Source organism: Anser anser, assembly GCF_964211835.1.
Source record: "Anser anser genome assembly, chromosome: Z".
NCBI lineage: Eukaryota > Metazoa > Chordata > Aves > Anseriformes > Anatidae > Anser > Anser anser.
In genome coordinates, this window is record NC_139723.1 from 57039310 (window position 1) to 57064787 (window position 25478).

A 25478-nucleotide genomic window follows, 5' to 3' on the forward strand; every position below is an offset into this window, starting at 1 on the left:
TTCTAATCCTCCTCCTGGCAAACTGAAAGCAGATAATCTAGCCCTGAGGTTTTGAATATCAAAGAGAAACCAGATATAAAAAGAGATGAATTATAGCTAAATCAGACTGTAATTGCAATATGCCTGGTCTTCCTATTCTATCTCCATTTTATTTTTCATACTATCACTTATGTTGTATTTGTAAATTCATACATGTGGTTAAAATCAAACTGTGAAATAGAAACTGTCCATCTCCTATCACCTCCTGCACACTTAAATCCATAGGAATGGCCCAGGCCTTAATATCAGCCTATCTAACCACAATTTGCATGGAGCAAGCCAAGATACTCATAACTCATTTGAGCTTTTACATGAAAAATCCCATGGTTTCTGAAAAATACCTTAAAATATATCCACATTTTCCAAAACACGATAACCAACACCTCTGTCTTCTTTTTCTGAAGGAACTGAAATTCATTTCATAGCAAAACAAAAAAAAATTTAGAAACCTCAATGGAAGCAGTTACTTCTGACAACACAGATAAAGCAAACTTACTACATTTGATTTTGACTGATAATATTTCAAATGGACTTTCAGATTACAGGATTACAACATGAAACAAGTATGAACAACCTTGGCCTACATATTGCGCTACTGCACAGAAATCATCCTTTTATTGACTGTAGCTGAACTGCAGCAGTCATATGTGATTGTGTGTGTGATTTCTAAATTTTTGCCCTTTCAAATGAGAAACTGAACTTAATTTACTAACATAATTCATTGCTACTACGATAGCTACAATGAGGCTGTGCTCTCTGCTCTAACAGAACCCAGATGAATATTGTTTGAACAGGAGTGAAGAAGAACTGAACATGTGGTGAACAAGCTGTCATGAAGAGTTTGCTCTTGCTGTGCAAACCCAACAGGGAACAGGGTTTTCTGCAGAGCAGGAAAGGTGCCTCCCCTATGCCCTCTGAACAGTCCTGACAATGGAGCTGAAATGTCCCCAGGGCCATTCTGCAAAAGTGCTTAATGCAAGTTGTCTCCTCTGCTTATGTTACTTCAGCTAACACTAACTTTCAAATTTAGTGCTTGCGATTAAGCTCTCATAGTCATGCTTAACAGTAATTGTTTCACAAGCAGCATGACCAATGTGATTACAACTAACACCTCTGATTTAGAAAAGCTTGTCATACAGACAAATAACATACCGCAGCTGAAAACAGTGAGTCTATCTACCAACACTATTAAAGTGGAAGTGAAGTAAAAAATTGTAGAAACTCTCTGAAATCAGCTGCTGATGTCAAGAGATTGTTAAACTGTGTTTTTCTTTGGGAAACTGTTAGTATACATGACTTACGCAAATTTTTAGAAACACAAAATTAGGTTTCATATGTTCCAAGAGAATTTGAATGAAAAAGAGAGTGGTAGCTAATTTGCCACAGTCAGAATTTTATCTAAACAGGAACAGCAATTTACACAGTGCATTAGCATTTGAAAGAGCAGCCCTGATTCCCAGGAGTGCAATTGTGTTTTTGAATTGGTATAAATTCAATGAAATCACCAGATTAACAGAATAGTTACTGTAATTCAACAAATTTAACATTGGATCACAGACTGCATAGTATAAAAATATTTTGAACTTCTGTATAATATTTTATCCTTAAGATGTACTGGTTCTTCTCTTACAAAGTGAATCTATTTTTTCACTGGGAAAAAGGGAAAATAGAAGTCAAATTGAATCATGCATTCCTGAATACATCAAAAAAATTTATTTTCTATTTAGCTTAGAAAATTACTATTTCAACCATTATATGGTCTTTCAGCAATGTATTAATAACACAAATACATGCATAATGCTAACTGAGAGATGCAGAATTGCCCAAAAGACCACAATTCTAACTTACTTTGCAGAACACTACTTAGGATGTCCAGGCTGGTTCTGAGCATCACAATAAGGTTTGGAGGATACTAAGGAAGCCTTAATTTGGGGTACAAAATGTTCTTATGAGACAAAACTTACTGTAAGTGGTGGGAAGATAAAGTGGGCAAGGACAACAAAGCATCTGATTCACTGTGCTTGATTGAAGTATGATGCCTCCTCAGTACACTCTTGCCCCAGTTAAATGAGACTCTGAATCCTACCACACCCACCTCCTTTCATGGCCACATATATCACATTATCACAGAATGGTTGAGGCTGGAAGGGACCTTTGGAGGTCATCTGGTCCAACCCCCCTGCTCAAGCAGGGACACTCAGAGCAGGTTGCCCAGGACCATGTATATCCAGGCAGTTTTTGAAGATCTCCAAGGAGGAAGACTCCACTACCCCTCTGGGCAGCCTGTGCCAGTGCACAATCAACCCTGAAGTAAAAAAAAATAAAATTAAAAAAAAATGCTTCCTGATGTTCAGGAGGCATCTCTTCTGTTTAAGTTTGTGTCCACCGCCTCTTGTCCAAGCACTGGGAACCACCAAAAAGAGCCTGGCCCGCTTTGCACCCTGAACAAGACCCCCCCCCGAGCCTTTTCTCCAAACTCAATAGTCACAGCTCTTGTAACCTTCCCTTATAGTTGAGAGTCTCCAGTCCCTCAATCATATTTGTGGTCTTTTGTTGGACTCTCCAATATATCCATGTCTCTCTCTTCTTAGGGAGCCCACAGCCAGATGCAGTGTATGAAGATCTGAAGATTTAAAGTTCCTAGCAGATCTACTGCAGTCAGAAGACTACAATGAACACTTCATATTCTGCTCCAGCTTTTCTACCCATCCCAGTATAACACACACAGCAAGTTGGGAAATAATCTACTACTGAAATATATAGCAAATAGGGTAAATTACCAGGCATGAAAACCCTATAATTCTTGGTTACCACCGAAAAAAGTTGGGAGGGAAAATAATGCTGTTCCCCCACTCCCAGCATTCCCACTTCATCTGTGGTTCCTATCTGACTCCAGAGTTTTCACTGTGCTGCACGTGCTCATCATGGGGGTGTTCATCACAGTGCTGAACATGAACGTTCACTCACTTAGCAAACACAAGCATTTCAATACATTTCTGTCACTCAGCTGCTTCACTGCAAAATCAGCCATTTTATCTTAAACTGCAAAGTAATGGATTATCTTCCATTTTGTGTCTCAGGCTGAGCTGTGAGAACACTACCTTCAACTCATGTAAAATCTGTATTGACAAGGTTCCATAAAGTATTCCATTATAAAAAGGAAAGGACATTATACACAGGAAATTGTGTAAAGATAATACTTACATTTGAGGGTTTAATTTGCTCTTAATCTATCCTATATTCATTTTTATGCTTATCTACTAAGTTTCTACTCTTTCTAGTATAACAGGAAACTAAGAAAAAGCAAAAACCACAGAAAAATCATTTCTGTTCTCCACAATGGAGTAAAGTGAAAGTAACTCAGTTAAATCAATACACTTATAGTACTTTACAACAAATTTTAGATTACAGTAAGGCTATTGCATATTTTAATGCTTTGCAGCTTCAAGTGTTACAAGATGGAATGAAAGCCTCCACCCCGAATATGCTTCACTTTTACTTTTAAAAAAGTTTGATTTCAACTTAATAAGACCACAGTTTTGAAAACAGAAATTCATTTGTGTCAGTATTCAGAAGACACAAAAAGTGATTTGTATGTGTAAAGCACAGCATTCTGTGTTTCAGCACTTGCAAATTGAGTGAAGTCCACAATTTCAGAAAACAATGCTAAACTAAATTTCTCAGCTCACGTGAAATTGAAATCAGTTCTTCAAAACATATATACATATCTAACTTTTTCAGGTATTTTTAAATATTTTAAACAAAACAAGAATGCAAAATCCTGAATATATTTTTACAAATCTATTTAACAAGGAAAAGAAACCCAAATTTCCTCCTCAGAGACAATTCACACAGCTTTCAAACTTGCTTTCCAGAATTTTTCAGAAGTGTCTTTTAATGTTCACACTGGACAAATTGCTGAGTAGTAACCTCCACTACATAGCAGGTGAGCTTATAATGCTGAAAAAAAAATGTACAAGCCCAGTATGAGTACTGCATTATTTAGCTCAGAGACTCAACATTGTCTCAGTTCAGAAGTTTAAAAAAAAAAGGTTGCTAAACCTGTTTTAATTCATTAGACCTCTTTTCCCACCTCATGCAACCAGTTCTGAGAACCTTTTGACTAAGTTCATACCAAATACAATCTATCCTCTTGTTCCCTTCCCATTGCTTTGTTTTCTATTTTACGTTCTCAGAAATTGCTGGTGCTGGTGGTACTGAAGTGCACCCAAAGTATCTGTGGGTTGCCCCATTGAGAGCATGAATTCAAACATTCTCATTTCCTTAGCCATTCTCTACAGATTTACATGTCAGTATAATAAAATGAACAATAATCTGTTATTCTCTGCCGAAGTCTAATGGATCCTTCACAGACAAAAGGAAGCAGGTGTGCACTACTATCTAAGGTTTTGATTTGAACAGGTGGACAAGCAGAAAACAGTTGTCAGAAGAGGTAAAGAGAGGAAGGCATACAGAAAAGAAACTGCTTGAAACCAGTCACGAGTTTAGTCATTTATAATGCCAGACAAGGCTGATAGGGGAATTACACAATTCTGATTTGTAGGACATACTGTCAAAGAACCTTATTCTTACAAGATGACCAGGGCCAGAAACAAGTCCTCTATTTTTATATCTAGGTGGATATTGAAGTATTGTTGAGACTTATATGCTAGCCTACTGTTTCCAAAAGTCCACTGTTCAAGCGGTATGTTTTTTTCAAAAGCAGTAGCCAAACATGTATTAACACATACGGAAATTAAGAAGCTGATTAAGTGTCCAATCAATCAGTCCACACTCCTATAGACATAACTTTTGAGCTCTGTCTCTGGACATCTGATCATTGTTCTTTCCTTTCAAAAGCCTCATTTTCCAACAACTTTAGAAATGAACGAAAAAGCACTCTTCTGAACCATTCCAGCACTTACTGCACCAGTGAAAGCCACTAGTCACAGACATATAAAGTCACTAGGGAGAAATTCTTGTAAAGAAGTAGGATTTTGTTCTTGAAGCTACATCCCAAGCACTGACACCCAAGGGCCCCCAAAGCACTACCTTTTCTTCGCTGCAGTTGTAAAAAGTCCCACCTACATAAAGGTACATTGCAGTTTTAAATTGATGTTCCCTTCAGTCCGTCTGTGGAGGAAATAATTTCTGAAGAACTGCCCAGATAAATCCCATTGGTTCTATATGTCAAAGGGTGATGAAGTAAATTTGTTCTGTCTCTCAACAGTCTTACAATAATATCCTTGGGACAATCCGTATTCAGCCTTACCCTTACACATATACAATGCAATTAGTTCACCTTGTCTTGGTCAACTTCCAGATTATAAATGCCTATGCAGCTTCAAACCCCTGGCAGATATCTAGGCTAGCAAGGATCATTCAGAATCTCAGGGAGCTCATAATCAGCAAGAAAGAAAAGATCATTGGCAAGCCTATGCACACAGTATATGTATACATTGGAGTGTGGGTCACGAATTGTTAAAGCTTTCATTTCATAACTTTGCAAGGGTGTAAAGTGAGCATTTGTTGGCAGGGACTGAGCTAGAGGACTGCAAAGAAAGTCTCTGATTGAGAAAAGGTTTATTTTTTAAATAGCTTCTAAAATCACATTGCTGGCAGGTTTTTCTTCAAATACTAGTAACTAAAATGTGCTCCATTTTATTACAGAGGAGAGGATAATAATTTTGGGCTGTGTGAAATTTAGGTGCACATTGTAAGAAGTTGTAGCTTTCTTGATAATTTCAATGACGTACTTTACCTGTCAGATTTCTAAATAGCCCTGTTCCTCCCTTGTCTGACAGTGGTGAATTTGAAGTATTGATAGACACAGAAGGATAGAGCTTAATCTCCACTGTCCTCTTCATGCTGAAGGCTCTCTTGGGTCCACTCCCGAAAAAAGGTACTTACATTAGTATCAGCATAATACTGTTAAGGATTCCAGGTGTCACTGTGGGTATGTTAAAAAACAGTGACAGACAAAATAGCAAGGTGTTGGACGGATCAGTTTGATACATGCAAAAATTTCTTGTTCCTGCTGCTTTTTCCAGCTCCAGTTTAAACGTTGTCTGAAACTAAATTTCTACTAATTTTATAGTATGCCCTTTAATGCCAAAAACCCAAATGCCCTTTAATAGTCATCTTACTTCCTCATCTCTTACGATGCTCTTGCTTGTAAGGGAAGTATACAGCAGCATTCCATAACTGCAATAGCATTTAGGATGGTATTCAATGTATTGCTTTTAATCAGTAAAGTCCACTTCAGGTTGTGGGCATGACAATCCACAGGTCAGCTTCAACATCTGAAAGGAGAATCCCTAAATTTATACACCTGATGGCAAGCTAAAACAGAATGTGGGTATGGTATGGCAGCATGAGTAAATGCCCTCATTTTTGTTCACCTACTTTGCTTGGTAGCCACAAGGTGAAACCATGACAGCAAACAATTTTGTGTAAACTGGCTATGGGTGAACTAGGGTACTAACTGGGGCAAGTGGCCTGAAACAACATCTATCATTTCAGGAGAGGTGTGCCCACCTCTCCTTTAATCAGACCTCCCCACAAACTCACATTTAGCAAAGCATGTTGACTCTGCCATCTTTTTACTTCCTTGACATAAATACAAATTGTTGAGACCTTTCTTCACCCAACCAGGTATGCTGCAAGGCCTTCCTCTTTAGCTGAGATGTGAGTAATGTAATGTGGGAAAAACTGCATCCTTAGCTCTAATTCCAAGTTACATATATATGTATACATATGTACACTTAATTACACTTGCTGGTAGGCATTATTGGCAGCCACAATATACAGAGAAACAAATAAAACTCCCAGCTAAATAAATCTGACTGAGGATATTCATTTCGAGCAAACAGCCAAGCTGTACTACTGAAGACATGTCCATCAGGTATTAAAAAAAAAAAAAACAAAAAAAAAACAACTGTGTGGGGCTGTGCGACAAGCTATAGCGCATTAGTCCTTCAAGAAATATCAAGTGGCATGCTAGTTGTTTGGTGGAAGAAGAGCCTCAGGACTGCAGCATATGCACTCCCCACTTGTGTGTTTGCATGGTTAAGGTAACCACTAAAGCTGTCATCTCACCTCCTTTAAAATATCACATACTACCCCCTCATTGCAGTCTTTCTGTAACTTGCAGAGGAAGTTGTCCTGCTGTTCTGTTCAGAAAAAAATGTACCCCTACACTTCTTTGCACCCTCTCCCACCCACTGGGTAGAGGGAAAGCTGACTGCTTAGCACATCAAAAAGCTATCTAATGCGTTTAAACACTGTAATTGAGGAGTGATTACTCTGAGAAATTCTGACAAGGTAGAAATCAAGTAAAGTACCCAAGCAATAACTTGAAATAAAAAGAACCTATATAGCTGCACCTATATATCTAACACCTACAGCTAACAAATCCTGATCTATTTAGCAAATGTGAACATAAACTATGAAAAATACATATGAGAAGAGAACAATATATACCCTGTTTAGGTAGTTATTGAATGCTTACATGCAAACAGTTTCAAGAAGATTCGAGACTGAAATTTCCCTGCTCCCTGTTTTCCTCCTTAAAAATAAATCACTGTGTCTGAACATTGGAACTGTGGCCTATTGTGAGCTGAGCTGAAATTATGTAGTGGATTCAGCGTATAGTGGAAAAGCAGAAAGCTGCTGCTATCTTTGTGAGCTAGTTGAAAAGTGAAAACAGATTAGAAAAATAAATTCTTCAATAGGCAGCAACATTGCTTTCACACCAGATTTGATGAGTAAGTCCTCCCAGCAGCACTAACACCAGATACGCACATTGCATGGATTAGCAAGTTTTAGTCCAGGCAGAAGAAAAAACATTTTTTTTTTCCCTTCCAGTAACTGCTGCAGGTATATTATCTAATGAAAACACAACAAGATTTCTCTAAGGAACGTGAAATTCGTTTGGTGTTTCTATCAAACAATTATATGTTGTTCATCCACTATCTGAGAAGCACTGAGGCATATCCAGACCTGATTACATTAAGTCTTAGCTCTGGATCAGACTACCCCACTAGGGTGTGGCAAGCGGTTTCTCATCCCTGCCATACCAGATCCTTGATGCAGGCATACACAAAAGAAGGGTTTCTAATAACAGTACAGCCACATTTGCTTAAATCTTGATCATCCTAAATCAAAATGCCTTTGATCATTAATAGAGCCTTTCAGACTGTTTCAAACTAAAGGATAAATTTTCAAAGACATGTAACAGGGATTTGCTGACTGTTTTCTATTAACACCAGTGGGAGGTAAACAGCTCAATCCCCATATACTGCTCTGAAATGTACCCTTTCAAATGCTGTATTTTCAAAAGGCATCAGACTTTTCAACGACTAGGAAGCTTCTAAGAACAACAGTATAATTTCCACTGATGCTATCTGTCCGCTAATGCTACTTCCAGAAAAACGTTAGGGCTTCATAAAACAGAACAGCTCAAAGACATTTTTACAGAAAAAGAATAGGGGATGCTCCTAGGGGTTGTGTCCCTGGAGCATATATTAATGAAGTATATATTCTTATGTGTATGCCAGACTCTCCCCTTCTGCCTACAGCACAGGACACAAGTGAAAACTGGTCTTGAAACACACAGCACTTCTGCATGCCAGTGCTCCCTGGAGGCTCTAACTTCTAGAGATAATTAGCAGGAGGTACACCAAAAAATAAGCTCAGCACAAAGAACCCTCAGAGGAGCATGAAGGTTAAAAGGATTAGAGTCATGTTGTGACACAAACATCATGCAGTGTCTGATGAACAGAACAAAGGTTACAATCCAATCTATTCATTCTAAATATGGAGGGAAACAGAATGTTTCCTCAATTGTCAGCAAATTCTGTTCATATCCACTAACTAAGTGCACAGTGTGGTCCTTAAGAGTTCTGAAAAATATGGTAGTTTATGTAAGTGCGTAAGAGAAATCAAAATCTCGACTGCTTTTTGGAAATGCAGTAAATTACACATTCTCCTCCCCAATGATTTTTATCATTAATAATGTAATCTCACAAACTAAACACCAGAAGGTGTAAACAAGTTGTTATAACAGATTCATGAGAGCTATTCTTCCCATTACCTTAGGATTTTTCTATTCAATAAGGAATTTTTACAAGTTATCTCTGAGAGACAGATAAGGATACATGGAACTCCCTCTCTCATATCCTTTATTAAATACATATTTCCTATTTAATTAAAAGGCTTTGTAAGATTACTTCTGATACATTTGGTCAAATGGCAAAGACTAATTAGAACAACCGCTGTTTCAAAGCCCATTAGAAAATAATCAATCTCAGCAGCAAAAGTAACAAACATGAACCAAATATTAAGACATTACCTCTTCAAGGTCATAGTTCAAGATGTTCCAACTCTCTAATTTTCAGAAACAGAAATAAAAAGTGAAACCACCTAACACCAACCCACCACCACCCCCTCAAAAAAAAAAAGGGGGGGGGGGGGGGGGGGGGGAACAGTTATCTGAGAAAGTACTTACCACGATGTCTTCAGGAAAAGTATCTCGACTGAAAGAGCCATCATCAAACATAACTTCATAGAAAAGCTGAGATGTCACTCCTATGACTCTGCAACTATAGTATCGTGTATTTCTGTGTTTCGTTATGACTGTCTGCCCAACTGTAATGGCCTTCTCACATGCTTTAGTTCTCTTGAAAAAATGAAAAAATTGAAAGAAAAAATTTAAAATATCAGCTGACTCATTAGAATTGTATCTATGTTAAAGCAGAATTGATAACAATTCACTGCTCTGTAGAAAATCTTCAAACACAAAATTGTTCCTCACAATCATGATCACACGAATTTGTTTTACACTGGAAGTTTTTGCATTTTATGAGAAAAAAAACAGCATCTCAAGAATAAGAAATTACAGCACTCAAAAGTATTTTTGCATTTGATGCCTTCAAACCATTTGACAGTGGAGCAAGAACCCTTAAGCAATTAACAATATATGTAATTTTTTTTGTAGTGTTTGAAGAGAGAACATGGTGAACTTAGACGATGGTCTTGTACTGTTTTAAATGGTGGGGTTTTCAAGTATTGTATTTTGATATGGTTTTTCATAATTTGTATTTTGCTGTCTGGGATGACAATTTAATGCATACCTGGTTCTTGTCAGAGCTGTCTACAGCAGTCTATCTGAGTAAGTTCTTAACTAAGGCTGTGCTGAACATTTGCTTTAAGACTTCAGACAGCATTGATTCATTCTTCATCACTTACTTATCTAGTATATTAGTAGCAATATTTTTTTTTTCACTTTGCATTCCATACTGCTAGTTATGTCAATGATAAGTGTAGCAGGGTTGTTAAACTATGCAAAAATTCTACATCAATAACTGCTTAACAGTTTCTATGAAAAAAAAAAAGAAAAAAGAATATAATTTTCTAAGTCAGCAAATGCTCAGAAGCTCACATGATGCTGACAGCTGTTACACATCAACTCCCAACTAATGTATACCCATGAACTTCCCACTTCAAAAGCAACCTTCTTCACCAGGAAAAATAAAATCAAGAGCTTCTTATCCTAATAAGACTTTACCAGATAATTTTTGACTTTAGTCTATTCACTTATTTGAAAAACAAAACAAAACAACAACAAAAACAAACAGAACTGGAGAGTATTAACTGAATTACTCTCATGAGATAACAGAAAGCAGAAGTTTGAGATTATACTACAAAAGTCCAAGGAGAAATACCCCTATTACAAGGTTTAAATGTTTCTGAAGTCTGAAAATGGAACTCTTCTGAGAAGGTGAATAAGCATAACATAATATTTTAAGAGACAATACAGTCATTTAATGATAAAATTTGCAGAGAAGAAATGCCATAGATCATTAGACCAAATAAGGGTGAAACAGAAATGCACCCTAGTTCAAGGAGAAGATTATTTTTAGTATGTTGTCTTGGTAGGATTCTTGATTTATTTTCCAGAAAAAATATTGACAAGCACACTCTACAATTGATTGCATGTCCCAGAGAACATTTCCTGTCAGAAAATCCTAAGAATTTATTGATGTTAAGAATGTCATTTTTGATCAGAAAGGACAGCTGTTATGTAATGGAGTCTATCGGATTAAAGAAACAGCTGTGGTAGTCACCAGATTATTGAGAAAGCTGTAGTTTAAATAGCATGATTTTTTTTAGCAGTACCTAAGCTAAGGATGAACTAAGATAGCAGCAGAAATACAGCAGAAAACAACCAGATACAATGGAAAAAAGGTTAAGCTCTCCTTCTGCATGTGAACTTCAAAAAGGTAAGAGGGAAAATGACTTTCTCCTGCATGTTCTGTATGTCAGGGCACAAAAATCTTGTTAAATAATATACATAAACTATATGTATATAAAATCATAATAAATAGCTACCCTGAAATAGGCATCTAATGAATATCTAAATATCTAGAAATGTCATCTGACTAAAGTTTTTAATGGAAGATCTTTAAAATTTCTTTCTAAATATAAAAAAGATTTGTTTGATAAAGAAAGATAACTCTAATTTCACATTTTAAGTTTGTTCATCTGAACTGCAATTTGGGCATCAAAATGATGCATGATGTTTCAAAAAATATGCTAATTCATGATTTTTTAATAATATTTTCTTCCTATGTCATGTTTTTAGACTTTTGAAAATATTAAGAGGCTGGCAGTAGTTAGCAGACAATGTCAAGCAATGAACACTGCATTCTCATAATTCAATGGAAAAAGGATCTCCAGTTTCCACTTGACAGAATCCCTTCATTCACTGTATACTACAAAGGTATAAACTGGCCAGTAATACCATAAAATCATTTAAAGCAGCTCAAAAACATATAACAGTTGATTTTTTGTAATTCCTACCCCAACTGCCCTTTCTAAAGACTTTCTAAATGCAAGTAACTGGGCCTGCCTAGATACCTCTGATCACACTTTTGAAATAAAATATCACCCACAGGTACGTTTGCTTCCAGCTGACTTTCTCTGACCGTAAGTGCTGTTTTTGCTAATCATTATGGATTCTTAGGTGTTTTTTTTCCCATTAGTATTGTTGTATATAACTTCTTTTTCTCATTTTCTTGTGAATAAGGTAGTTTTAATCAAAACAAATCCATCTGGTGCACCCACTCTCAATTGTAGTTCTGGCAATTTGATGAGAAAAAGATGTGAGTGTTATATTTCATGCCCAGAAATGAACACGGTCAAAGAGGAAAAATCAAAAAAAAACCATGACCTACTGTCTGTAGGTAGCTAATCACAGAGCCTTACTTGCATACTACACTACAGTTCACACAAACAAAATAATAGAGTGCAGCAGGAATATTTAAAACCATTCTGCATAAAACAACTTTTCTGCTAGCAAACTTATTTATTATTTCTGAAGCTGTATCGTCAACAGATAGAAGAGACATGCTTAGTTTTGAGTCTATGGACTCAAACCAAACTCATTTTCATAAAAAATACATGAACAACAACAATATATGAATAACAACCATGCAAAGTGTACTGGTGTCACACGTTTACTTTTTTTGGAAAGCAAAAATCATTAAAATGCATAACATTTCTGGAGAAGGGACACAAAATTTTTTTGCCTTTTTATTAACTACCAGCAGACTGAATTTCAGGACTGGCTGATTGCTCTAGTTGTGAGGTATTATATTTTATCACAATAGATAGAAAATCTTACTCTGCAGTAGTCTTGTCATTAAGACCAAGGATTCACTGACAGACTCTTGAAAGAAAGGCATACATAATATAGATATTACCTGTGTTTCTTTCACTTTTAATGGACAAAGGAGATAAAATACACATTCAAATAAACAGTTTGCAACTTGAGAATTCTTGACTTGACTAACTTATCAAGTTATTTCCTTAATAAGACTGCATGAAGTTCTTCTAGTTTGCTAGGAAGCGAAATACACTTTGAAAAGCCCAAGAAAAATGGCAAGAGTTCTCCCTTAACTGAGACAGTAACAAATTGTTGGGATAAAAGATATTAAAATCTACAAGATAGTTAAAACAAATTCTTCATGTGTCTCATCTAAAATTAAAGGTTTCCTCAGCATAGGCTAGAAAAAAAAAGGAATAGTAATAATATGATTATTTCTGACATAACAGTGTTGCTTTGCCAGACGACAGAATGATTGTAATTGGTTATTCATAAAACATTGTTTGGCTGTGGTACAAAGAACTTACATATACACCACGTCCTTTATCTCCCAGTATCTGTGAGTATTTGAAAGATACTGTGATCTGGGTATTTGTTATACATTTCAAGTTAACAAAACAGAGAACTCAGAGACTTGTTCTGCTGTCAAAACAAAACATTCAAGAATAACTCTAATGCAAAAATACATTAGGCATATCAAGTCATATTTCCCCCAGGTAACAGCATAAGAAAAAAACTTCAAGATGTAATAGTTTGTTATGTATGGAAATATGATAGATAGAGATATTATTCATGGTGTGGACCCTTTCTTCCATTTTCTCCAGAAACATATTTTAATTCTGTAATTCTGTTTGCTAACAAATCATTAAACAAATTCCTTACCACATTTTGGTTGATCTTGTGCCTGAAACACGTAATGTAGACAACATACGGCCAGTCATCAGGTTCCATCAGCACTCCTGCAGCATGGGCACAGGTTACATGGAAGGAGGCTGGACAGCGTCCATATGAACACTGAATGCAGGCACCAGAGATTTTCTTAACTCTCTGTCTGCAGAAAATACATTTCTGTAGAAGAAAAAAAGAAAAAAAAAAAAAAAAAAAAAACATTTTTTACCATACTACCACAATTCCACTGACATCTGCATGTATCTCCAGGACTGAAAAGTTATTTGTGCTTCACTGTTCACATTTTATACCTCATACCACGTGTCACAAAAGAATAAACATTTATGAACTGCAAGGTAATTTTGTAATATGGCAATTAATAGACAGCATTTTTATTTGTTTCTTTTTATGTAAATGTAAGGACAACCTGTTTTGATGCTAAGCTAAGAAAACTGATATATAGATAGCTATATAGAAGCTTAATTTCAAATTCCATACACTAATCTGAAAATTAACCTGCTCCTCCTACAGTAGGTAAATTTAAAAACCTATATATAAGTCTGCACAAAGTAACAGCAAGACTCAGAAATAGAGTATTCCCACAAAAATGCAGGGCTAGATATGACTTCCAGACATCATTTAACCCAGCCCCCTACTTTGAAGTTGGACCAAGTCTATACCTACACAGACTATGGGAGATGGGTAATCCAACATATTCATGCAAAGGTTTCCGCAACATCTTCAGATAACCTGTTACAGTGGTTACTTCTCCTCAAAGTTAGGAATGTTTTATCTCATGCCTTTGCATATTTCCACAGATGAAGGCTGTTCCTACATCCATTTTCACGTTTTCCAGTCTGTTTTTTATTGATTGTGTATTTCATATAAAGGTAATAGAGTAGGCCATATTTCTCCACTTCACTTATAAAAACATTATGTCAAAAGCCTTACCAGTGCCAAGATATTCCACATTTATTCCTTCTCCCAAAATGGAGACTACATCAAAATACAGTAACTATTCCGTGTTCCTGTGATTCAGATTTCTTAATGGCTCTGCTTCAAGGCTTTTGTAAGTACAGGGCTTATATGAAACAAATGAAGAGCCCTAAGCAGAGCCATAAACTAGGTCTTGGAAATAAGCCCACCATACTATTAAAAAAAAAAAACAAAAAGAAAAAACTGTGTTGTATCACATACAGGACTTAATTTTTGATAATTCTCACCACAGACTACAAAACAATGTTAGCAATTGTTATTGAAGATCATAAAATTATCTCATCTATTATAGAGTATAGCCATAGGATTTTACTTGATACAGAAACAGTGAATTCAGTAAGTTAAATACATGCTGTGGGAGCAGAGATTCCTTCCATTTGTTCTAATTTTTTTAGTCACTGATTTTGTCTGCCTGCTCTGGGAACAGGAGTAAGAATAATTTTGATTTATTTCTTACTGTATAATTAATAATTCAATGTATTTCACATTAACTCACATCAAATTCTTCTTTCCAGGCTACCAGAAATTTTGTTTTATTGATTATCAATTTCTATATTCTGAAGGAAATCTGCAGAAATTTTATTGTAGAAGTCAGAACTTATATATTTCAATGGCTTCTGGCAATCAGTTTGTGAGTGATATAATGATTTCTTCAAGTGCTAGCCCTGCCAAGTTCATCAGTCATTCAGGGTTCTAGTTCACGCATCACTTTGAACAGAAAAAAGCTCTTCAAATTCTGCCTTTGTATCCAACCCCTGAATGCCAACAGACTGAATGGCTTTGCACAAACATGTAGATGTAGAGCTCAGTGACATGGCTTAATGGTGGACTTGGCAGTGTTAGGTTAAAGTTTGGACTTGATGATCTTGGAGTTCTTTTCCAACCTAAATGATTCCATGATTACAAGATTCTATGATAAAAGTAGCATCTGACATCTGGAACTTAGTTATATTTTTTGCCTTCATTCACGAAAGGGGCCAGAACCTAGCTCAGTCTGCTGTAGCAGCATTATGCCTGAAAGACTAGTATGAGGTAAAGATGATTTCACCCAATAAATGTTCCAGAGGCTTATCTGATAATGCTGGTATCAATCACATTGTGTGTTTGTATTCACATGCATGAAACCATATTCAGATAAATAAAGTAACTGTTTCTTGATGGATATTAGGGATATTTTTGTAAATACATATTCAGTACACAGTTAATTGGGAATTCCAGAAATGAAACAGAACCACAATCTATTATATTTAATGTCTAGACACTGAGATCATGCAAATATATGGCTCAGTTTGAATGAGTTTTCACACACATTCACAAGTTAGCTTGACCAAAATAAGAAGAAAAGACTGAGTATGAAACACACACGAGCACTAAAAATTCTAAATTTTACTTAGTGTTGTCCACAGAAATGGCTACACATTCTGATTGAAAAACTCAAAAAAAAATTGCAGTTCAAACAGAATTCAGAGAACGGGGAAAAGGTAAATAAAACAGGAAAGTGTAGGTAAACTATCAGTAACTTAGGGAAGTATGTTACAGCTGGAAATGACGGTCTCCTTAAATTACTGGCTGCATGTGTGCAAGGCAGCAAGTATACTAATGTTACAACAAGCTTCTATGTTTGTTCTGTGTACTACTACAGTATCATGAAAAGTTCAGAGGTACAGAAATTAAAATATTACATTACAAGGGTAATGCTTCAGAAAAAGATGGAATTACAAATACATACATATATGTACAATTGTTCTTGCAGTTTAATATTTTACGATTTGATATCTATGAGAAGTGCAGAAGCTGAGGAAAATAAAAGGAAGAGGACAGTCAGAGAAAACTGCTTAAGGCAAGCTGGAAGTGCAGCTGGTAAAACTGAAGAGCTACCAGATTTAATGAAATGGCCAAATCCACAGAAATTGGAACAAAACTTCATCCCTCTCAATAACAGAGTCCAAGTTTTCTGCTCTCCAGCCCAGGTTAACTTAACAAGAAATCATCAGACAAACTGACATAATATTGTAGGAAAAATTATTTCCCACATTACTTTTCAGAGTTACAATTTGAAAATACTGAAGAAAAAAAAAAAAAAAAAGGAAAATACAATAAACTGTTAAATTACCATTGGCTTTATTCTGTTTTCTGTCATGCTGGTGTAAAACTACAGTACTTCGATTAACTTTTTATATAAAAGGAATACTGCTTGGCATAAGTAATTACATGAATGCAGACTTCAAGCCACACAATAAGTGAAAATGCTTTCTGTGTTTCAACAATGAAATTAATCCATCTCAATGCCAAATACATGGAAGGTAGTTGTTACATCAGTTAACTCCAAACACATATTCGTCTTCTGTGGTATGCTCTTATTTTTCCCTCAGGTATCAAAAAGATTAGGATCACAGATATGAACAGGGAAGTTACTGTACATCCAGAACAACAACAACAACAAATCCTATTTCTTCTTACATTTATGAAATACCAGAAAAATTCTGAATAACAGTCCTCTTTCAGGAAGTACAAAAATAACTAAGTTTGATAAATAATGAAACATTTCTTATTACTTCTAAGATGCTCTGTCCTTTGTACAACACTGAATGTTATGATGCAGATATATGTTAGCTTTACAATGAGTCTCAATCCTAGACATGAATTTCAAAAAGTATACATATGTACAGATAAAAGGCATTTATACAACATTTATGAAGTAAATTCACAACTTCTACAACTGTATCAGACATTTTCCCATTCAGATATACAAGAAAAAGCTCCTTCAAGTCAAACAGCTAATCTAACATATTTGATTAATTAAAACTAAACTATAAAAATCTGCTTTGCATAGATTTTAGGAACCTTAGCTGAGCTACATATCAAACTGCATATTTTAGCTGTTAGTAGTAAATTGAACTGTGCTATGTCTGACCCATATCAGCAAGTCTTTCCCTCCATAACTTCTAACTAGGAATGTATGTCTTATACTCTCGTTTGGGACTTTACTGAATATGAATTCAAATGGATTTTACCACCTTCTCCCATTTTTACATATATATATATTATATATATATATATATATGCATATATATATATGTATATTCTTACATATATATATATGGTCATTCATGACAAAAACAAATAATTTGTTTTGTTCTCTTTAAAAATATAAAAAAGAAAAATGAAATAAAGAAAAGATAATAATAATAAAGTGGCAAAGGGAGAAGATATCAAAATTCTGAGAGAAGAATGGGAATCACCAGTTGCAAAGATGAAGAGACATTGGGGGAAGAGGCTCAGAATCAATCTGAATCAGAGATCCAGATGTAAAATGAATTGGGGAATAAATAAAATTGTTTATATAACTGGAGATTAAGAATATAGGACAGAACAATGCACTGAAATTTTCTAGATGGTGAAATGACCTATTTTACCCCCAAAATGAAAAAATATTCTGTCACAAATGGATTTCATAATCATGGAATAGCTCTTTAATATTAATAAGTCGCAATTATATAAAAAGCATGGATTTTAAAGAACTCCGAGAAAACTGAATGGCAGCATTTTGCAAAAGACAGACCACTGATAGCTTTCATAATAATTTTTATGCATTTTTATATAAATAATTTGACACTGCTTCCCTCAAATAGAGTAATATTTACAAAATCAAATTCCAGTCCCTAATAGGAACATGCATTAAATACTGTAAAACTGCTTTCTGAAGCAAGGATTTATGAATGCAAGTACAAGCTGATGGTTGCAGCAGAAAGTCAGGGCTAGATTTTAGAAAACAATCTGGAGTATTGATTTCTCCCAAAAGTATTTCTATACCTTGGCAGGAAGAATGATTTATATGAAAAAGCTCACAGTAGTAAAGCATTAAACTCTACGAAGAGAAGCAATTTTGAGAGAGCCTCTGAAATTATTAAAATTAAATTTCTTAATATTATTAAAAATCAACCCATAAGATATTCTTTTCTACTGCTGCAGGTGGTTATTAACCACTAGTCAGTAACTGAATTGCATAGTCTCATTCTCTCATATAGCTGGCAATTTTGGCCTTTTAGGTATTATTGGAAACAAAGACTAAGAAAGAAACACCACTGTAAAGTTTAAGAACTTGGTGAAAAATCATAGGTGATTTTTTTTTTCTTTCTGTGAGATCTTCTTTAGCATTTTGTAATGAATCTGCTTTGCTTCAGAATTTATATCACCATCCAAGCAACATTGCTGTTGTGCATGATCACATTCAACATTTGAAATGTTGTTCCTACTGTAACCAAAGTAAAGTACCCACAGGTTTTAACAGATTTCACCGAGATTTCACCGAGAATACTGAGAGAAGTATTGTATCACCAGCTTGTCAACTGTTGCAACTTGAGATACACAGTGTAAAATGCACTGAGAAACCAATTTTTTCTTTCTCCAGTCCAAAAGCATAATATGGGTTGGAGCCAAGCAAAGACTCCAGTCTAGTCTTAACTGCAAGGGTTGGCTAGGAGGTACTAGCATCAAGATTTGTTAACGAGGCACAATGCAATAAGAAGATACATAGTATGAAGACATTTGACACATTATCTGCAGATCAGTGAGCACATGTTTTCTGCACAACCATCTTTCAGAATACAAAGTCAGCACTTAATTTGGGCAGATCGTGTGTTTCTATGGAAACAAGCTCATTACTTTTTTCTTTTTATGTTTCCCTTTATTCCTGATTAATCTAAACCATGCTGAATACTTCAGCTACGAAACTGACAAAGCTTAGAATCAAAAAGAGTTCCTTAGATCATCATCTATTCCACTTCCTCGTTCAACAGTTTTAGACAATTACATTACAATTAACCAAGAACATTGCTAGATAAAGTATCAAGAGACTATTTTGCATCCCTCTGGTATTTCAAACTTAACAACCAGTACCTTATGGGGGAAAAAAAACCCACAAACAACGATTGAAGAAAGTGATTTGCAATTTCCTACTACTCAGCAAGTCTTCCCATAGCATGAAGGCACAGCAAATTAAGGATAATAGACATTATCTAAATATAGGTGACATTCTGTTAATCATACTTTCCAGCAGAGAAGTAAACATCACACTCATGCATCAGCATCAGTAAGAAACAATTATTTTCTAATACCTTTGAAATAATGTAGGTTTTAGGTCCACTCTGAATAAGTGAACTTGCAAGTCATGGCTTTGAAATTACCTTACTTAATTTTGATTGAAACATGAAAAGATCTTGACATTACGCCAAATATACATATTGCTTTAATATAAAGTTTTAAGAGCTGATAAAATATCACGTTTTGACAGAAGTATGAATACAGTATAAATCTACTGTTTTGATGAAATTGCTAAAGTACCAATAGCATCATACTTTGTAGTAATAGGAAAGACAAGCATACAGTGTAGAATTAAAAAAAAAAAAAAGTACACTGTTTGATTGTAATGGAAAATTCCTTGCACTGCAAGTTAAAAGATAAAGAAAAGCAATCAAAGAAAACAAAACACTTTGTGAAGAAGTTTCTGCTTTAAGAAGTACCTGATAAGGTTTATGTTCCTGCGACACCCTAAGTAATCCCCTTAACAGGTTAAAGGTGAGTCTTATGAGGCAAAAAGGAAGAAATAAAAGACCTTGTTAGAGCTCCAACTGTTGTCTGCACAGCACTGCCCACCACCTATGACTAGGCCATATCTAGGGAAGTAAGCTTTGTATTTATTTCCAGTATTCTACTTCAGCAGTAAGATCTCTGCAAGAAGGTTTCTTATCTCCTCATGCTGAACAGACCATTTCTTCAGCCTCTCCACAAACCTCTCCTGTGCTACAGCCCTTGCTATCTCAGTGGTCTTTCATTGGGCTTGCTCCATTATGCAATATCATTCCTGTAATAGGGAGACTAGATGCATCTTACAAGGTGCATTTTACAAGCACCAAATAAGAGTGAAAAGCAGACCAGTCACCTGGGCCTGCTGGCCTGTCTTACAAATGAAGCCCAGGATGCATTTGGCCTTCTTTGCTGCAACAGTGTTTTTGTTCAACTCTTTGTCCACCATGATCCCCAGGTCTTCTTCTGCAAAGCCAATTCCATCTTACCTCATGCAGGATCATTAGAGTTAAGATAAATTCTAGTGACAGATTCTGTGTTAAATAGGTTTCAAAAGAGACAGAGCATAACTACACAAAGTAAAGAGTTATAGAAGGCATACAGAACTTGCTACCTCAGAACGTAAACAATGAGTAAATTACTCTAAGAGATTGCACAGCTATTTCAGGCTCCACCTCTTCGTGAGATGTCATTTAATGCAAAGCACAGCTCTGAAAAGCAGTATCATTATTTATACTCAGCGCAGAGAAGATCACTGTTTCTGCATGGCTTGTTTTATAATATTTCATACGAATACATACAGGCACACACAAAGAATTTAACATTTTAATAAGAGAGCAGATAAAATTAGAACACTGAGATGTGGCATTGAAAGGATTATATTCTTAGCAATATCCTGCAAGCAATTTACTGAAATGAAAAAATGAAAAGAAAGTTGTTATCAAAATAAAGGTATTGCCATCTCTTATATAATAAACTCTCCAACCTTCTGAGAATAGCTTGTCTGTAAGACAATACCAATAAACAAAAAGATATTCTCTCCCCTCCCCCAGACACGACAAAATACACTAAAGAGACAATCCTACAGCATTTAAGACGTATGCTCAAATGTTCAGAAACAAAAATCTTGTCAAGCTCAAACAGAAACCTCTGATGACAATACAAGTACACATATCAAAATTTAATCTACCTACTAGCATGACAGTAACGTGCTGCTTTGTGTCTTAAAAGATTAGAAAACGAGAATGGACTTCACAATAAGTACTCTGGGCAAGAAGGGGTCATGGCCAATTATGTAGGTGAATGCACTGTGCCTCTGGGAAGGAAAATATTGTGCTTGTGAAGCACACTGAATGAGGACACAGCTGCTTGTCAAGTTATTTTCTGTTGAAGAGAAACTGTTGTGGACAGAATACACTATTAGACAAGAGGGATAAGTAAGGCAGTTAAGTGAGGTTATGCCACTGGCTAGGAACCACCTGGCACCCCTACAGTAACTTGAGCAAGTGAGCCATGCTTTGTCCAGGTATTAACAGTAACATACAAACACTGAGTAAGACAAAGCTGGGGAAAAAGGATTATTCCAGGGTGGAGGAACTTGGGTCTTTGGAGCTATTGTGTTTTTGTTTTTTAATTTCAGGAAGAGGTCAGGGCACACAGAATTTAAACACGTTCAGCATCAACTCACAGAAATATATTTTTTTTTTCAGTTCTGAAGGTCTTGGGGGACTTCTTAGATTACAAATAAAAGATTATTCGTGAAGCCTTCAGCCAAAAGCCAAAATCTATTTCTCAGCAAAACTGATGTTAACACTATACCTCACCAGAAAATAGTGTCATTCGAACAGCCAGAAGTGATAAGGCAGTGCAGAAAAGTTATGACATTCTTTAAAGACATACTAAAGTGTATTAAGTATAAGAAGTTTACAAAATTCCACAATATAAAATGAATCAGCTTGTAGTACCTCAGAAACAGTAAATTCTTTCTAAACATTTCCCTCTCTTCTAATTCATGTATTAACATCACTGAGTAAATATTTAGAATAATCTGACCATAATGCAGAACATGGTAAGCAGCATCTTACAGTTTTTAGTCATTACAAAAATCTGCCAAACAATTACTCTCTTAAAATTAAACATATTAACCATTAATATACTTAATGGTTGGTACGGTTCTTGGCAAAAATACATAAGCAAAAATTGAAATTAGAGCATGTTTAAAACACATTGTTTTTTCCCCATGTTTTATTTCCTCCTGTTGCTTTTCTACAAGAGAGAAAAACAATAAAAGACAAAGATGATGTTTTTATCTTGGTCAGGTAGTCAAATGACCTTCTGCTTCAAAAAAAGCTCATCAACTATCATCTTTCTTGCATAAACCCAAAAGTATGTGGATGTCAGCACAGTTAAAAAGAATCCCAAGTTTGCCATGGAAACAACATTCTTATTTCAAAATAATACAACTCCTCGATGTGGACTATTGGCATGAAAGCTCCCAATCCAAGTTCATTGACAGCTTGTGGAGTGGACAGATGAGGCATGGAAAATATTTTAAATTAGTTCATTTATCTTTCTGAGATGTGGGAAGAGAATGAGAATTTTTCATGTTTACAGAAAAAAAGCAGAGAAATAGAGAAAGGAAAGGGGGAAAAGGTGGGAGGGGAAGGCACGTTAAAAACAAAAAGTGTGGAAAGGAAAGAAAAGAGAGAAAGGAGAAGTAGAAAAAGGCAGGAAGGAACAGAGGGGAAAGAAGATAATGGAGGAAAAGGGAAAGGGATGGGGAAAGGCAGAACATATCACAGCTTTGAATATAAACTGAATCAGTTAAGCTAAATTTCGCACCCCTTTTTCATGTAAGCTCTTAAGAAAAAGGTTAATGTTAGCTAAACTAACAAATGTTTTTGACTGTTTTTATCTTCACGGTTTTCAGAAGATATACTTTTTTTTTTTTTTACTGCATTAAACGAATGCAGATTGTAGGTACTCAGATTATAGGTATTTTTCACATCTGAAGCACAATTTTGATCACGCATCTAAGAAATTATGCCATACCCATCCAAGATGAAGAACACAACAGATCATATATCCCATTAATGCAGAATGTCCTATTTGCTATGGATGTTATTGTAGCCCAAGACAAAACAAGGGAAATGGCCTGAGGACAGATTGATGTACTACTGAGGACAGATTAATGTAATACAAGTCAGAAGATTCATTTTGTTCTTGAATTTCTCTTAGCTCCTAAGAATATGATTTTGACAAACTGAAATAGGAAGAGGTTTCCTCCACTTTCAAAATAACCTTCTTTGAATTTAGATCACTCTATAGCTATGTTTACAAAGACCATTTAGTACTGTCCAAATATCACATGGACCTAAAATGTACAGGTCAAATTTGCAACAGAAGGTCACACTGGAAACTTTACACAAATTATGGCATGTACAGAAATTTACACAAGAACATGGGCTGGAATAGATAGCTTTTACATAGGAATAATGAGCAAGTATTACAAAGGTCTGATTGCTGATTCTACAGTATTGGCTCTAATTAACAGTTGATCTTCACCAAAAGGATGAGGAGCAAACTACCACCTCTGGATAAATACGGTTATGTTTTGTGCAGCTATTTTCTGTATTCAACATAAATTTTGCTTGATATGGAAATATAAGTATTTAATTTTTATTTTTTTTATTTATACAGTATGTCTTTCTCTGCCTAGTTTTTTAGACACAGTGATTAGGGGTTGAGGTTACACTTTCCCTCACATCTTTATCTTTTGACATATTTCATTTTCACTCTGGGAAACATTTCACATCCTTGATGGACATTTAATTAATCTGTTTAATGTTAGTATTTAGCAAGGACTCCTACCAAACGTCAAGATGTATTCCATTGCATTGCCCAGTTTAATAAAATATATTACAAAAAGAAAGAAACAAACAAAAAAAATCCGTTTATCCTGTCCAGTGTGTGGACTTCTGCCTGGTCTAAGTGGACCGGTTTCCTATCGCTTTCATCACAGACATTTTCTGTCATTTGGCTGCTTACTGTGCTTTTCAAGAAAGTAGCACCTAACTATAAACTTAATTAAATTACAAAGCTTTGGCTTATGGGCCTTATTCCTGTCATATTAGGATTATGAAAACTTCTTTTCTCCTGTTTTTGCATCATAGGTATTTTCTTTAATGTGGGACTCATTCACTGGAAATAAACTGCTAACTACAGACTGAGTTTCAAAGGCAGTTTTTAAAATTCTCCTACCGAATTCTGTAACAGCAACAGAAGTACAAAAGCCCAGTATTTAAAAAGTCACAGGAGAAGAAGAACACCTAGAATACAGTTTGACTTTTGATACCAGTATTCAAAACTTCTTTTTGACTAGTTAGACTTCTGGAAGATATTCTTTCTCTCCACACAGTGCATCCAGCTCTTGTGTTAATGGACCATTAAAAGATGCTTCATTGTGTCTTAATGGCATAATACATTATAGAAGTCTGGTGAAGGAAGGAATTACATCTCTCAATCTAAAGACATGTCATGTAAAAGGACATAGATGATATTTCCAGAAAACAATATAATAACAATTTGCTAATACAGCACTGCCAACTTTTCGATTAATTTTTGAAAACCTGTCTTTCATAGAAAAGATATTTAAAGACTTGTCCAGAATTCAATTAAATCTTTTATTAAACTATAATCTGACTGAAGCTCCTGACACTGACTTGAACATATCATTCGTATGTCTAAGAATCTTAATAAATTATTAGAATAGAAGAAGTATATATATGGCCAAGTGCAAGGTCCTGCATCTGGGCCAACACAATCCCAGACACAAATACAGGCTGGCTGGAGAATGGATTGAAAGCAGCCCTGAGGGGAAGGGCCTTAGGGTTAAAGAGAAGCTCAACATGAGCCGGCAGTGCGTGCTTGCAGCCCAGAAAGCCACCTATATCCTGGGCTGCATCAAAAGCAGCGTGGCCAGCAGGTCGAAGGAGGTGATTCTCCCCCTCTACTCTGCTCTTGTGAGACCCCACCTGGAGTCCTGCATTCAGCCTGGGGACCCACGGCACAAGAAGGACCTGGATGTATTAGAACAAGTCCAGAGAGGAGGGCCGTGAAGATGATCAAGGGGTTGGAGCACCTCTCCTGTGAAGACAGGCTGAAGGAGTTGGGATTGTTCGGTCTGGAGAAGGCTTCAGAGAAACATTACAGTGAGTTTCTGGTAAAGGGGGCCTACAGGAAAGCTGGGGAGAGACTCTTTGTCAGGGAGTGTAGTGATAGGACAAGGGGGAATGGTTTTCAA

The 25478-nt window shown here is 35.7% G+C and overlaps 1 protein-coding gene across 5 annotated transcripts in view; it reads right to left on the reverse strand.

Moving 5' to 3' along the window:
• KDM4C (lysine demethylase 4C) overlaps window positions 1–25478 on the reverse strand; it is a 286621-nt gene that overhangs the window by 15990 nt on the left and 245153 nt on the right. For all 5 annotated transcript variants that reach the window (XM_083816573.1, XM_083816576.1, XM_083816577.1 and 2 more), the window contains 2 exons: window positions 13589–13774; window positions 9548–9718 (listed from right to left, as the gene is read on the reverse strand). In XM_083816573.1, coding sequence (XP_083672699.1) covers window positions 9548–9718; window positions 13589–13774 — 357 coding nt within the window. The remainder of the gene's footprint in view (window positions 1–9547; window positions 9719–13588; window positions 13775–25478) is intronic.